Source organism: Varanus komodoensis, unplaced genomic scaffold (genome assembly GCF_004798865.1).
Source record: "Varanus komodoensis strain SLA01 unplaced genomic scaffold, ASM479886v1 scaffold5, whole genome shotgun sequence".
NCBI classification, from domain to species: domain Eukaryota; kingdom Metazoa; phylum Chordata; class Lepidosauria; order Squamata; family Varanidae; genus Varanus; species Varanus komodoensis.
This window is the reverse complement of record NW_025336087.1, coordinates 47,265,607-47,281,108: the sequence shown is the minus strand read 5'-3', so window position 1 is coordinate 47,281,108 and position 15,502 is coordinate 47,265,607. Positions and strand designations below refer to the sequence as shown.

The 15,502-nt window shown below is 40.0% G+C and overlaps 1 protein-coding gene across 2 annotated transcripts in view; it reads left to right on the top strand.

The window, feature by feature from the left end:
- Positions 1-15,502, top strand: part of PCSK5 (proprotein convertase subtilisin/kexin type 5) — a 250,488-nt gene that overhangs the window by 39,619 nt on the left and 195,367 nt on the right. For both annotated transcript variants that reach the window (XM_044445944.1, XM_044445943.1), the window contains exon 3: positions 13,378-13,491. In XM_044445944.1, coding sequence (XP_044301879.1) covers positions 13,378-13,491 — 114 coding nt within the window. The remainder of the gene's footprint in view (positions 1-13,377; positions 13,492-15,502) is intronic.

Sequence of the window (15,502 nt, the reverse complement as noted above, 5' to 3'; positions counted from 1 at the left end):
AACAATTGCACTCATTTCACATGCTAGCAGAGTTGAACAAAGTTATGCTCAAATTCCTACAATCTAGGCTCCAGCAGTATGTGGACCAAGAACTACCAGAAGTACAGGCAGAATTTCGAAGAGGGAGAGGAACTAGAGATCAAATTGCCAACATATGGTGTATCATGGAGAAAGCTAGGGAGTTCCAGAAAAACATCTACTTCTGCTTCATTGACTATGCTAAAGCCTTTTATTGTGTGGATCACAACAAACTGTGGCAAGTTCTTAAAGAGATGGGAGTACCAGACCATCTTATTTGTCTCTTGAGAAACCTATATGCGGCTCAAGAAGCAACAGTGAGAACTGACACAGAACTACTGATTGATTCAAAATTGAGAAAGGAGTTTGGCAAGGCTTGATACTGTCGCCCTGCCTATTTAACTTATATGCAGAGCACATCATGAGAAAGGCGGGACTAGATGAATCACCAGGTGGAATTAAGATTGCTGAGAGAAATATCAACAACCTCACATATGCAGATGATACCACTCTAATGGCAGAAAGTGAAGAGGAACTAAAGAGCCTCTTGATGCGGGTGAAAGAGGAGAGCACAGAAGTTGGCTTGAAACTCAACATTAAGAAAACTAAGATCACGGCATCCGGTCCTCTCACTTCCTGTCAAATAGATGGGGAAGAAATGGAGGTAGTGACAGATTTTATTTTCCTGTGCTTTAAGATCACAGCAGACGGGGACTGAAGCCAAGAAATTAAAAGACGCTTGCTCCTGGAGAGGAAAGCTATGGCAAATCTGGACAACATACTAAAAAGCAGAGATATCACCCTGCCAACAAAAGTGTGTGTAGCCAAGGGTATGGTTTTCCCAGTTGCAATGTATGGCTGTGAAAGCTGGACCATAAGGAAGGCTGAGCGCTGAAGGACTGAGGCCTTTGAATTGTGGTGCTGGAGAAGACTTCTGCGAGTCCCTTGGACCACAAGGCGATCGAACCGGTTAGTTCTAGAGGTGATCAACCCTGACTGCTCTTTAGAAGGCCAGATACTGAAGATGAAACTCAAATACTTTGGCCACCTAATGAGAAGGAAGGACTCCCTGGAGAAGAGCCTAATGCTGGGAACAATAGATGGCAAAAGAAGAAGGGGATGGCAGAGGACAAGATGGCTAGATGGAGTCACTGAAGCAGTTGGTGTGAGCTTAAGTGGACTCCAGGGGATGGTGGAGAACAGGAAGGCCTGGAGGAAAGTTGTCCATGGGGTTGCGATGGGCCAGACACGACTTCACGACTAACAACAACAACAACAACACAGTAATAGCAAGCTGAATAGCAAGGGCTCTTGGGCAACCTTGGCACAAGCAGCCTGTCCCATAGAAACTACTTTCTGATGTTTTATTATTTATTATTTAAATTTTTGCTATGCCATCCATTACTATAAAAAGTCTCTGTATGGTTTACAAGAAAGGAAACCAAGAACAAATCCCTAATGATGACACATAGCACACTGCATCTAAAAAAGTAGTAAAAACAGGATAAAAACAGGGTGAAACCAATTAATTGTTAAAATAGTGGGAGAATAAAAAGGTCTTCACCTGATGCTGAAAAGAACAGAGTGACAACCTTCCTGGGGAGCATATTCCGCAGTCACGGCACCACCACTGAAAAGGCCCTTCTCCAAGTAACAGCCCTCCTAATTTCCTTCAAGGCGGATTCCCAGAGAAGGGCCTCTATCTCCGATATCAGTGGGCAGACTGGCACATAGGGAAGAAGGCGCTCCTTCAGGTATCTAGGACCCAAGCCACTTAGGGCCTTATAGGTTATTACTAACACCTTAAATTGGGCCCAGACTTCAATTGGCAGCCAGTGTAAGTGATATAGGACTGGCGCGATGTGAGAGTTTCTGCTGATCCCTGTTAATAACCTGGTACCAATATTCTGGACCAATTGAAGTACCCAGTCTGTCTTCAAGGGTAGTATGGGTCACCGTTGCCAGGCACTGCTCATCCAGGTAGGGATGCAGCTGATGATAGGCAGATTCCACTCTGCTGCTGTTGTATTCTTACAACATGAGTAGGAGTTTTCCAATCCATTTTAACTCTGAAGAAGACTCGTTAGAAAAGCCCCGCATGGTTGATGCCATTTGGTCGAAATATCCACACTTCCATCAAAATGGGATTGTATGAATCATCTGACAGTATGTACAGTGGAGCAGGGGAGGAATATGGAATGTTTCATGAGAGTGTAAGTTATCAAACTCCTTCTTGTACATTCACTAATATTCAGAAGCTATTTTCTTGGCTAGTTTTTAATGGTCAGTTCATTAATATTTGTGGTCATTTTAACATTTTATTTTACAACACACATTTCTGTAACCTTAATTAAATCTGATTATTAAATAAGATTAATTTAATCAGAAATATTAGAATATAATCTTCACCTTCTGATGCTGAACAGCCACCAACAGATATAGTTGTAATGGAGCATAGAGTAGCATTGTGTCCTGATATAACGTCTGCATTCAGAAAACTATGTCCATCTATGGATTATTTCTAAGTGTTGCTAGGAATTCTCCTGCTTGTTATAAACACTACTATATTTCCTATAGTACCAAGATCTAGAAGAATATGTGCCAAGGCTCTCAGTAGGCAGTTTCTGTAGTATATCCTATTATGACAAAGTAAGCACCTGTACAAACACAAGCAATACTTTCAAATTATTTTATATATTTATTTATTTAATTAATTTATATACCATCCAACAGCTGAAGCTTTCTGGGCAGTTCACAACAGTACATTTAAATGCAGCATATTAAGACATACTAAGACATCATGAGAATTTTCAGTACAAAACTTAAAACCAACTTTAATACAGGTTCTAAAAATTGTAAGAACTACAAGAAAATCTTAAGACCTGTTTTAAAAAAGCTAGCAGACCCCAGTAGGCTAATTGAATGCCCTGCAGTAGAAGACAATCTTTACCTGATGCCAAAAAGATAGTCAAGTTGATGCCAGGAGGGCCCCAGGGGGAGCTCATTCAATAATTGGGGAGCCACAACTGAAAAGCATCTTCTCAATGTTTTATTTTCTCTATGGCTTAGCTTGTCTCAACATCTGTAGATTCACTAGTGATTTTTCTTTTAATATACAGGTGAAGTTATTGTATAGTTAAAATATAATAAAACAAGATAAAATCAGAATATTCAAAATTAAATAAAAATAAAATATAAATTAATTTATCAAAACCAGTGAACCAGTCTGGATGATCTAAGTAATACCATAGGAGTGCTAAAAAAAGAGAGGTTTTTGTTAAGTGTCTAAAACTCAGTAAGGTAGGCACCTGGCAAATCTCAAGAGTAGAACATTCCATAGCTGGGGTTGTTGTTTAGTCACAGTCATGTCCGGCTCTTTGTGACCCCATGGACAACATTCCTCCAAGTTCTATTTTTCACCATCCCCTGGAGTGCACCCAACCACAAACCCACCTCTCCAGTGACCCCATCCAGCAACCTCAACCTCTGCTGTCCCCTTCTCCTTTTGCCTTCAATCGTTCCCAGCATCAGAATCTTTTCCAATCAGTCCTTCCTTCTTATTAGGTGGCCAAAGTATTTGAGCTTCAGCTTCAGTATCTGTCCTTCTAAAGAGCGATCAATTTCCTTTAGGATTGACTTTTGATCTCTTTGCATCCAAAAGACTCTGAGGAGTCTTCTCCAACACCACAATTCAAAAGCATCGATTCTTTGGCGCTCAGTCTTCCTTATGGTGCAATTCTCACTATACTACTAGGAAAACCATAGCTTTGACTATACGGACTTTTGTTGGTGGGATGATATCTCTGCTTTTTAGTATGTTGTCTAGATTTGCCATAGCTTTTGAAGCAAGGAGCAAACGTCTTTTAATTTCTTGGCTGCAATCACTGTCTGTGGTGATCTTGGATCCCAAGAAAATAAAATCTGTCACTACTTCCATTTCTTCCCCATCTATTTGCCAGGAAGTGATAGGACTGGATGACCTTTTCTTAATGTTGAGTTTCAAGCCACTCTCCTCTTTTGCACTCTCCTCTTTCACCCTCATCAAGAGGCTCTTTAGTTCCTCTTCACTTTCTGCCATTAGAGTGGTATCGTCTGCATATCTGAAGGTGTTGATATTTTTCTGGGGGTTTTAATTCCAACTTGTGATTCATCTAGCCCAGCCTTATGCATGATGTATTCTTCATATAAGTTAAATAGGCAGGGCAACAATATACAGCCTTATTCTACTCCTTTCCCAATTTTGAACCAATCAGTGGTTCCGTGTCCAGTTCTAACTGTAGGTTCTTGATTCATATACAGGTTTCTCAAGAGACAAATAGATGGCCTGGTACTCCCATCTCTTTGAGAACTTGTTATAATTTGTTGTGATCCACACAATCACTTTAGCAAAAATAGATATTTTTCTGGAACTCCCTATCTTTCTCCATGATCCAGTGTATGTTGGCAATCTGATCTCTAGTTCATCTGTCTCTGCAAAACCCTGCTTGTACTTCTGGTAGTTCTTGGTCAACATACTGCCAAAGCCTAGCTTGTAGGATTTGCTAGCATGTGAAACGAGCACAATTGTTCAGTAGTTTGTACATTCTTTGGCATTGCCCTTCTTTGGGACTGGCATGTAAAGTGACCCTTTCCAATCCTGTGGCCACTACTGAGTTTTCCAAATTTGCTGGCATATTGAGTGTAGCACTTTCACTGCATTGTCTTTTAGGATTTTGAAAAGCTCTGCTGGAATACTGCCGCCTCCACTAGCTTTGTTGTTGCTAAAACTTCCTAAGGGCCATTTGACTTCACATTCCAGGATGTCTGGCTTCAGGTCAGTGATAATACCATTGTGGTTATCAGGAACATTAAGATCTTTCTTGTATAGTTCTTCTATGTAATCTTGCCACCTCTTCTTAATCTCATCTGCCTCTGTTAGGCCCCTGCTATTTTGATCCTTTATCATGCCCGTCTTTGCATGAAACATTTCCTTTATATCTCCAATTTTCTTGAAGAGATCTCTGGTCCTCCTATTTCTATTGTTTTCTTCTATTTCTTTGCACTGTTTATTTAAGAATGCATTCTCACCTCTTCTTGCTATTTTCTGGAATACTACATTCAGTTGGGTGTATCTTTCTCTTTCTCCCTTTCCTTTCGCTTCCCTTTTTTCCTCAGCTATTTGTAAAGTTTCCTCAGACAGCCAATTTGCTTTTTCTTTGGGATGCAATTTTTGCAATTTTTTTTCTTTGGGATGGTTTTAGTTGCTATCCAATGTACAATGTTGCGAACCTCCGTCCATAGTTCTTCAGGCACTCTGTTTATCATATCTAATTCCTTAAATCTATTTGTCACCTCCACTGTATATTCATAAGGAAGATGATTTAGGTCATACCTGAGTAGTCTAGTGGTTTTCACTACTTTCTTCAATTTAAGCCTGAATTCTGCAATAAGAATTTGAATGGTTTGCCTTGGATTCAAACTGAGATAATTCTGTAATTTTGAAGATTGTGCACCAGTAATGCTTTTCCTACTCTTTTATTGACTATGAAGGCTACTCCATATCTTCTCAGGGATTCTTGCCCGTAGTAGTATACATGATGGTCATCTGAATTAAATTCACCCATTCCTGTCCATTTTAGTTCACTGATTCCCAAGGTGTCGGTCTTGTCTTGTCATCTCATGTTTCACCACATGCAACTTACTTGATTCATAGATCTTACATTCCAGGTTCCTATGCAGTATTGTTCTTTACAACATCGGACTTTCCTTTCCCCACCAGATACATTGCAACTGAGCATCCTTTCGGCTTTGACCCTATTGCTTCATTCTTTCTAGTGCTACTAGTACAAGCCCTCTGCTCTTCCCCAGTAGCACAATGGACACCTTCTGACTTGAGGGGCTCACCCTCCACTGCCATATCTTTTAACCTTTTGATTCTGTTCATGGGGTTCCCATGGCAAGGAAACTGGAATGGGTTGCCATTTCCTTCTCCAGTGGTTCACCTTTTTTCAGAGTTCTCTGCTATGGCCTGTCTGTCTTGGGTGCCCCTGCATGGCATAGTTCATAGGTTAATTGAGCCACACAAGCCCCTTCACCATACCACCACAGAAAAGCCTCTCCTTCTTGCAGCCTCCCTCTTAGCTTCCTTGAGGAGAGAAACTTGTAGGTGGGTCTCAGTTGATGATCTTAAGCAGTGGGCAGGAGTATATGGAGTAAGGCTGTCCCTAAGATCAAGCCATTTAGGGATTTTTATGTTAGTCAAAACCTTGACTTCAGCCCGGACTAACACAGGAAGCCAGTACATCGAGCTTCTTACTGTTTATCCTGGCAATACAGCTGCTACTGTGTGTTTGTGTCCATGTGTGTGTGGGGGGCATATGAAAACGCTTTATGTCCTTTATACTGCCACCCTTTCATTGGATCTTCCCTATCAGTTTTTTCAATTGCTCACTATTGCTTTCTATCACTGAAGGCATGGCTCTCAACCATTTTTTTTCTTCACATAATTTCTACCTCTAGACACACATTCTTACCTCCCTTTATTCTTACTGTTTATTTTCTAACATATATCAATTCTGCTCTATGAATCTGGATAACTTACCTGTGGTTTTCTATGTTCTAGGACCTGATTTTCTACCCATTCATTCTTCATAACTGTTTTCATCTTAATGTCTTCTATGAATGTATGATCGCTTGCTCTCCACTACTGTTCTTTTCCCTTTGCATTATTTTTATTTTGCTTTATTCTGTACCTCCTACCAAATTGTTCTACTATGGTTTCCACTAGTGGACTGGACCTTCCGCTGAAGCCCCGGACAGTGCATCCTAGGGAACAAGGATGACCAGCCAGAGTAAGAATTGGGTGGGACAATGGTTATCAGCCTAGCATCAGCATCTGGGCCAGAATGGGCCTTCCCATGGGCTGGTTTCCACAGTCTGTCTCTCTCTGTCTCTCTCTCTCTCTGTCTCTGCCGTCTCTGTCTGCCTGCCTGCCTGCCTGCCTGCCTGCCTGCCTGCCTTCCTTCCTTCCTTCCTTCCTTCCTTCCTTAAAAATATTTTATAGTTATGAGGCAACTGGCCAGGCATGCAAATGTTTATGGACAATCATTTTATTATTTTTACATTTAGCATATCCTTTGATACAACAAATTGATGCCCAATTAAATGTATTTTGCAGTAGGGTGACTGAAGTGAATTCCATTTATTCCTGTAGTCATGATGGTATGAATTTGCCATGATTTAAGTCACTTTAAGATGTGAAACTGCACATGCTCAGAGTTTGTTTTTAAAAATAAGTATCAGGCTATTGGGCAGCACGGAAAACAAACAAACAAACAAACAAACAAATGGGTAGTGATTTGCATCTGCTAAAATATATGTGTAGATACAAACTAGTAATATTTACTGTTATTTAAAAAGAAGTCCAATGCATTTCACCCCAGTGGGAAAGACCATGACCTGTGTGCCTGCTCCATCTGTTGATGAGCAGCTTCAAGACCCCTCCTCAACCTTATTACTTTCTTCAAACCAGGCATGGAGCAGGCAGCCCTTCACATAGAGGATTGCCCTCTAAAAGTCATTCAAAAAGCGGAGTGTGCTCTGTAAAGTAGGGCACGTGGCAACGATAGGATTATCGTGTGGATGGACTGCTACATGAAGGGGAAAATCAGACAGAGGAGGATTGGACAAATAGCTTTTTCACTGATTCAGCTTTACATAGCAGTCCACCCTCCCCCCGCCCCAGCATATCCTAGACCAGGTCTCCTCAAACTCTTTGAATAGGGGGCCAGTTGAAAGGTGGTGACCATTGCAGGCCTGTGAGGTGGGGGTGCCTGGGGGTGCGGGCCGGTGATGAGGCAGCATCCGGTGTGTGGGGTGGTGGCTCGCTCGCTCGGAGATCTCCCAGTGAGTCCAAAATCATCTCCGAGCGAGCGAGCGAGCCACCACCTCCTCACCCGTGCTGCGAGGCAGCGGTGAGTGCGCGCGTATGGGAGGCAGGCCTCGGTGGCGGCTTGCTTGATCAGATACCATCTCTGAGCGAGCAAGCCACCACTCCCCGCCCACGCAGCAAGCGCACATGGGGGCGGGGAACAGCAGCGCGGGCCATATGGAAGGCCAAGGTGGGCCGGATCCATCCTGCGGGCCGTAGTTTGAGGACCCATGTCCTAGACCTTCCCTGTGGATTTCTGACCTTCAGAAGAGGCTTTCTGAGGTAAATTCAGCAAGAAGAGTTGAGTGGAAAATGTTTGTTGCATGAATGGGATTCCACTCATGTAACAGTGTCTATCAATAAAGAAAAAAACCTGGTTTTGGCCTTTATTCCATAACAGCAAACAGAACAACCAGGGAAAATTGCTCTGCTATATGAAGACTATGTGAAGAAAAATAAAAGATTATTTTTCTTCACATTTAAACAAAAATGGCTTTTATTTGAGTTAACTCGAAACAACTCATTCAGCTGCACTAGTGCCATCTTCTCAAAATCTGGTATTGAACATAGATACTAACTCTGAGATGACAAGACTGGAAACTAGGTATTTTTAAACATTGTTTGGATTCCTGTCTGATTTGGCTTTGGTTTCTAGACATTTAGGTAGTAGAAAAATAGAGCTTTTGGAATGGAACTGAATGGAGAAATGTGTACAATTACCCTACAGCTAAGTGTGAATCTGTGGAAGTGTTAAAATGTGGTGCTTTTCTTTAGAAATGGGGATCTGTATAAGCAATTACACCAGAGATTTTCCTTCAGGAGATACGGGCTAGAAAGTGTGGATGGTTCTGAAATGAAAACACTTTTCTACAAACAGATGCTTTTTATACAAAGCCCAAGTATTCCAAAATATATCAGCTACTGTACAATGGTGTTTTTATATAACTGCAAAGTATTGATGGGAAATAGAAGATATTAACCCAAAATATCTCTCAATACTGTTGCATACTTCAGTTATATCTTTTAGATCAAAACCAATTAGCATTTATTTATTAAGAAACAATTCAACCTGGTTACTTCAAAAAGTAATTGCAAATGAAAAAACAAACTGTGTAAACTGAACACAGTTATTCCCTGCTTTAGTGGGTGGTTCTGCCTATATATCTTGGGTTATCAGTGAAATTATGTAGAACAATTTTAAAATGAACTGAGCACAGTACGCTACTCATTTCAAAAGGCAAAGGAAGCACTTTGCCATCAGTAATGCCTGCATGATACTGAGTATGCACAGTGTAGTTGACTAGATCTGTTGTATCATTTTGCACTAATTTACACCCAGCTGGGAATAAATTTAGCTTTGATTATCAGCATTTTATGTCTGATTGCTCACATTTTAGGAATTATAAAAAATATCAAGACAAAACAGAATAGGGATCCAAACAGAAACACTGATTTTGATTGCCTCTTGACTTTGTAGAACAATGCAAACATACATTAAACACTTTATATTGTTTGTGTAAAGCTGTTTCCATTTAGAGTTTCTTTATTAGTTATGCACACTAATTATTACACTCTCTGTGTATAATTATTAGATCTAGAGTAGAAAACAGGGCTCAATTCATACAAAATAGCTCTTCCTCTTTCTGAACTATGCAGCTCTTTTCTGACACCTAAAACACCATTATTCTGGGTCAAGGAACCTCTGTAATGGCATAGGATGTATTGTGTAGGATGCAGCAGGAGCAGAGAATTAATGGAAATTGAAGGGGCGCATGCAAGAGAAAGCTTGCTTTAACAAAACCCACCTCTGAAATTGACTCTCAAATGGATTCTCCTTGGAGGTGGTGCCCTCCAGTGATTTTACTGGGACATCTTTTGAAAGCAGCCCCTGGAAGCTAATGGGGAAATATTACCATTGCTTTACTCAAGAGTCTGCTCAAAGAGATGTCCCTGGGAAACCTAGGGGGATCTATACTAATAAATTTTACCAACATTATAAAGCCTTACTCAGTGGTTGCCACATGACCCTTATCCCAAACCATCTTCCTTGTGCCATTTCTACCATTATATCCAGGATTCCTTCCAGACAAGTATATCATTACTTTTTCATATGTGGCTTTCTTCCTGCAGTATACAGTGGTACATCAGCTCACCAATGCCTTGATTCACAACCAAATCGGGTCACAAACAAAAATTTCATGAAAATTTTGACTTGGCTCACGAACTCCACATTGGGTGGCAACCAAGATCGCGGCCATCTCCCCACTCTCTGAGTGGGGAGATAGCCACGATTGCAGTTGTGTTTCTGCGGGGAAGACATGCGTGATCACAGGCACGCTCCTTCAGGAAAGATGGGCACAATCTCGGCCATCTCCCCCCCTCACAACCAGCATGATCACGGCCCTCTCCCCCCCACCCCCGAGTGGGGAGAGGGCCACGATCACAGTTGCGTTTGCGCAGGGAAGACATAGAGGAGCTGACGACAGAAGAACCTGCTGAACTCCAGAGTGAGGAGCAGAAGGTGCATGTTGAGGAGCATTCCACCGAGGAAGAGGAAGACAGGGAGGAGGTTAGCAGTGATGTGATGCAATTCATTATGAAAAAATGGAATGAGTGCCAGAATTTCTTTGAGAAGCACCACCCCAACAGAACTGTAACAGAGTGTTGAATCTTATGAACGATAACATGGTCTCTCATTTCTGGAAGGTTATGCAACGCAGGAAAAAACAAGTGACTATAGACAGATTTTTCACCAAAATTGACCCTGCAGCTAAGAGACAAAGAAGAGGGGAAACCCCTGAAAGAGATCTCCCCAATGTCCTTATGGAGGGGATTCTCCCTCCAAACAATAATCCCCCCCACCCAGGTTAGTGTTCTCCACTGTACTGTACAGTACTTTGTTACTTTGTTGTTCTTTGACACTTTGTTTCAAAATTTTCTGATTAAAAAAATGGTTACAGAATGGATTAACCTTATTTACATTGAACCTTATGGGGAAATTTGACTTGGGTCACAACCAATTTGGGTCACAACCAGAGCCATGGAACAGATTAAGTTCATGAGCCAGGGTACCACTGTATATTCCTCTGTGTGCTAAACTTGTGGTATTGTTCTGGGAGAAGGGGGAATGGCTTCATTTTGTTGTGGGGAAATGCTGCTGCAAGAGGAAGTGTCTTATCTGGCTTTGAGAAAACAGCAGCGACTCTGAGGAGGTGATAAGCGCTATGAGTCTAAAATTGTTTGCCCACTTCCCTTGCCCCCCCCCCCGTGGCTACTTTCTCTCCCTCTGACGGGGAGAATAAATGGAATGCTACTTCTCTTCCTCCCCTGTGAGGAAAAGCTACATATTGACTTAAATCCTAATAGTGTTACTATTACTTCCAGGGCTTGCTTAGAAATAAGGTAGAATGTGTTTATTGGTGCTTATATATGTCTACTTAGAAGCAAATTACATTGACTTCAGTGGTGCCTACTCTTGAGAAAGTCAGCATGAGGGGGGTGCACTAGCATTTGGGAATTGGATTTGGATGGAGGAGCACAGAGGTCCTGATCCCACTGGCTTGACCCCACAGGTAATGGGGTCACAGCAGCTGCACCTCCCCCTTTTCTCTTCTGTTCTGTTTCTCTGTCTCCATGATATTTGTGTGTGTGGGGGGGGGGGGTCAAGAAGAGTGCTTGCTTGCTTGCCTGCTTGCTTTTTTAACTTTTTAAAAAAGTATCTACTTGTTTGTTCCTTTACACTTGCACATAGCTAGTGGATGGGCGAGGACAGTTTTCAGGTCTGGTTTCCTGTACACATTCCCTCTTCCTACCACTTACCCAATTGTATTTGTGTGTGATATATGATTACATTTTCAACACAGTGGAAACTGCACTGTATTCATTACCATGTACCCTAAGAAAGTGCATTATAACTGCTGAGACAGTGATCAACAGAAAGGGATCTAAGTATAAAACCCTTCCTAGTCTCCACAGAGGATCTTTGAGCCAGAGAATCTTCCTCTTGGATGAGCTCTTGTTCCCCAGAAGCCGTTTGCATGCTAGCAATACTTTGTTAATGAAAATAATAGTCCAGGGGCTTTTAACACTCCTTTCTCCTTTGAGCAAAGCATTTCTGAGCCTCAACCCTCTTTTCCATGTCTGAGTTCAGTGATGTTTGCCAGCATCCCTGTTTATCAGTCTCTTCCTCTCATACATGCGGCTTTGTTTTTTTCAACTCAGAATGATGGAACTCAGCTTGTAGCTTCTGTTCTTGACCTCAAAAGTCCTCTCTGCTTGCTATATCCAAGAATTACAATCTGTGGAATATTTAAAGAAAACGTTGACAATTTTGCAGAATAAAGTAATATACATTTTTGTAAATATATGTTTATTATTCATTTCACAAACCTTGAAATTGGATTGTGACAGAAGTGAAATAAAATAAATTTGCATTGCAAAACGGAATTCAGGGAATGTATTTCTATAAATGTGAAATGAAGACATGTTATACGAAACAGTTTTATGTTTATATATTTATAGAGTGTGCTTTATATGTGTAATCATCTTTAAAACATGTATTTCATTTTTTTTACAGTGGGAGAAATACTATTGTTTTCCTTGTTATTTGTTATCAGCTTCATTTTCTTTGCTCTAATTATGTTTTATATACAAAAAGCTTTCGTTACATCTGTGTTAGCTCCCCAGAAATATGAAATGAGCAACAGAAAGTAGCAATGCAGTACAATAGTAGTGGCTTATCAAAATCCAATCCAGTTGAATGTTCAAAAGCTATGGATTATATTTATAAACATTTGCTAGAAAAGTAAGGATCTGGGCAATGGGCAACAGGTTAAATTTCAAGAAAAAGCTGAGAAGAGATGCCAAATGGAACTTGACTCAGGCCAAAGACCAGATTTTCACACTCTGTTTCTTATCAGAAAGGTCACTGAAGATTCTGAACACAGAGGACAGATATGTAGACTTGAGACTAAAAAAAATCTTCCTTTCTTCAAATGAAATATTCTAAATGAATATCCCTGCTAAAATTGTATGTGCTATAATCCTATAAATCTCAGCATGCCACAGCCAGCATTTCTAAATATGCATAGGATTACTCCTTGAAAATTGATTTTATGTAATATCGACTTTTAATATCCAATGGCTTATAAGTATCCTTCCCTGTTTTGCTCCTTCAATTTCCTTTCTAATCACAATCTTATGCATAAACAAAGCCCACCCATTTATGCCATGAGCAGCATTTCTTTTATAGAAGCCAACATTTGTCATAAAGGGGCTTCTATAAAAGCCATAAAGGTTTTCCTAATTATCCATAAATGTTTAAGAAAATATTATGCCAAAATTAACTCTATCTTCAGCTGCTTATAGCAAACAGCTTTATTTTTATTTCTCTTTTTAAAGATATCTGTGGTGACATTTTGATATTTATCAAATGTTTTCCTTATTGACAGGTGGAATGGATAGAACAACAGGTTGTAAAAAAAAGGATAAAGAGGGATTACAAATCTGGTGGCATCCAATCCATGTTTTTTAATGACCCCAAATGGCAAAGTATGTGGTACATGGTAAGTTCATATAGTCCATAGTTATATTTCTCTTCTGAAATTGTTCATGCTAAGCAGAGTAGTAGGCAATCATTTTCATATTTTGTGAAAAGTAATAAAGGATATAAAATGTGAACATAAGACTTGTTATTCCATAACTGATAACATAAGGCTTGTTATCAGTGCAAGGCCTGTGCTTATAATCCACATAAATTAGGTTTTGTCTAATTTTCATTCAGAAAAGTACTTTTCTTGACATTTGCTATGTTTATCTTTAATTAAAGCTATAATGTATTGAGTAGAAGTCTAGAATCCATTCTGATGATATGATGCTTTTATGGGTTTATTTGTATCCAACAATGGTGCAAGTTCCTTCCATTTTTCCTAACCTTGAATGCCCCTGCCTAGGAGGGACCTATGATCTTGGTTTTTAGAGAGGAGCTTATTCCAAATTGGATTTTTTTTCAGTTGAAGACATTCTGGAAACTTCAGTTGGTCTGGAATGTAGATAACAGGGTTTCATGTGGGACCAGAAGAGGTGGATTCTTAGTCAAACTTCAGTGGTTGCCAGCTTGTTTCCAGTTCAGTTACTGACTTTAGCTATTAAACCCTGGAAACATGATGTCTCAGAAATTGCCCCTTTCTTTACAAATCTAACCTGAGAATATCACTCTCTTTTCGAGGATCTTCTTTATAAACTGCATTTGTTAAGACATGTGCCAATTGAGTATCACGAATAGGATTCAGTGTCCAAATTATGAAAGGAGGCATATGCCATGTTTTGCACATATTGGCAACCCATCTGTTAAACAATATTAGTGAAACAATGGGTTGTTGTGCACAAGTAAGAAAGAGCATGTGCACTGCCCCCTACGTGCCCACCAATTCTGCTTGTATTCCCCAACTCACCAGTGTTTGCACTAATACTCAGTAACTTTATGGGTTGTAAGGCATGACATCTGAACCTGGACTGATGTTTTGTTTAGAAGCTAAACAATCTAGCAGTTAACTCATGTTGATTGTTGTATTGACTGCTGGATTGCTCAGCTCCTGAACAACCCAACAGTCCAACTTCAGAAGTCATACTACACAATTTATGAAGGAACTGATGGGAGATTGTCACACTGCAGGCAGCTTGCCTATTCTCTCCCTATAATTCCTAATGGACATGATCCGTTTAACCAGTGCATTATTTTTATGTACAAGCAGGCTCATTGTCACGTCTCTTCATTGCCCATTGTTAGAACACTGAAAATAATGCTGTTTTGCTGATCATACTTAAAGTGAGGTCTCTAAATGTGCCTTACATTATAATTGCCTTTATTATTGTTGAAGCTGCTGTTTCTTATTATTCTCAGAATTCATATGTTGTTTTATTGTTCACATTTTCTTAAACAAAACATAGAATAGAATGAAGTACTTTATACAGTTAATTATACCTTATTACTCATAATGATTTTCTGTGAGAAAACAGTATCAAGAGTTAAAACCAGATAATTTATAACATAGGACATAGTTTCCTGCTTGCACTTATCATTCAAAGAATAAAACTTAAATTGAGGAAATATAGACATAGATAGAATATAATTCAAATTCAACTAAAATTGGGTTCCTTTACATGAGTGCTGTCATGATACCTTACTCAGAGAATTTCATGGCACCATCATCTTCTAGAGTGACTCCTGTGACTTCCACTCTTTTTAGTGACTAATTTTAAAGTGAGGAGCTTTGGTATTACATTTAAACCACCACATACCAGAAGAAAAACCCCATGAGAAGTTGCAAATCTGCTATACTACAGTTATACCACACCACCACTTTGTGGTTGCTTCACATAATATATAGAAAGGCATAGAAATACTAACACTGTGTAAATAATGATTTTTCCTCCTGCAATGAAAATGGAGAACCCCCAATAATGCAGCAGATTAAATCCCTCATGTACAGAAGCCCTTTATATGTATGAATAATGACTTTTAAAGTAATAGGCATTGGCAGACTCACAATTTGCTTTCTGTTAGAGTAAGAAATA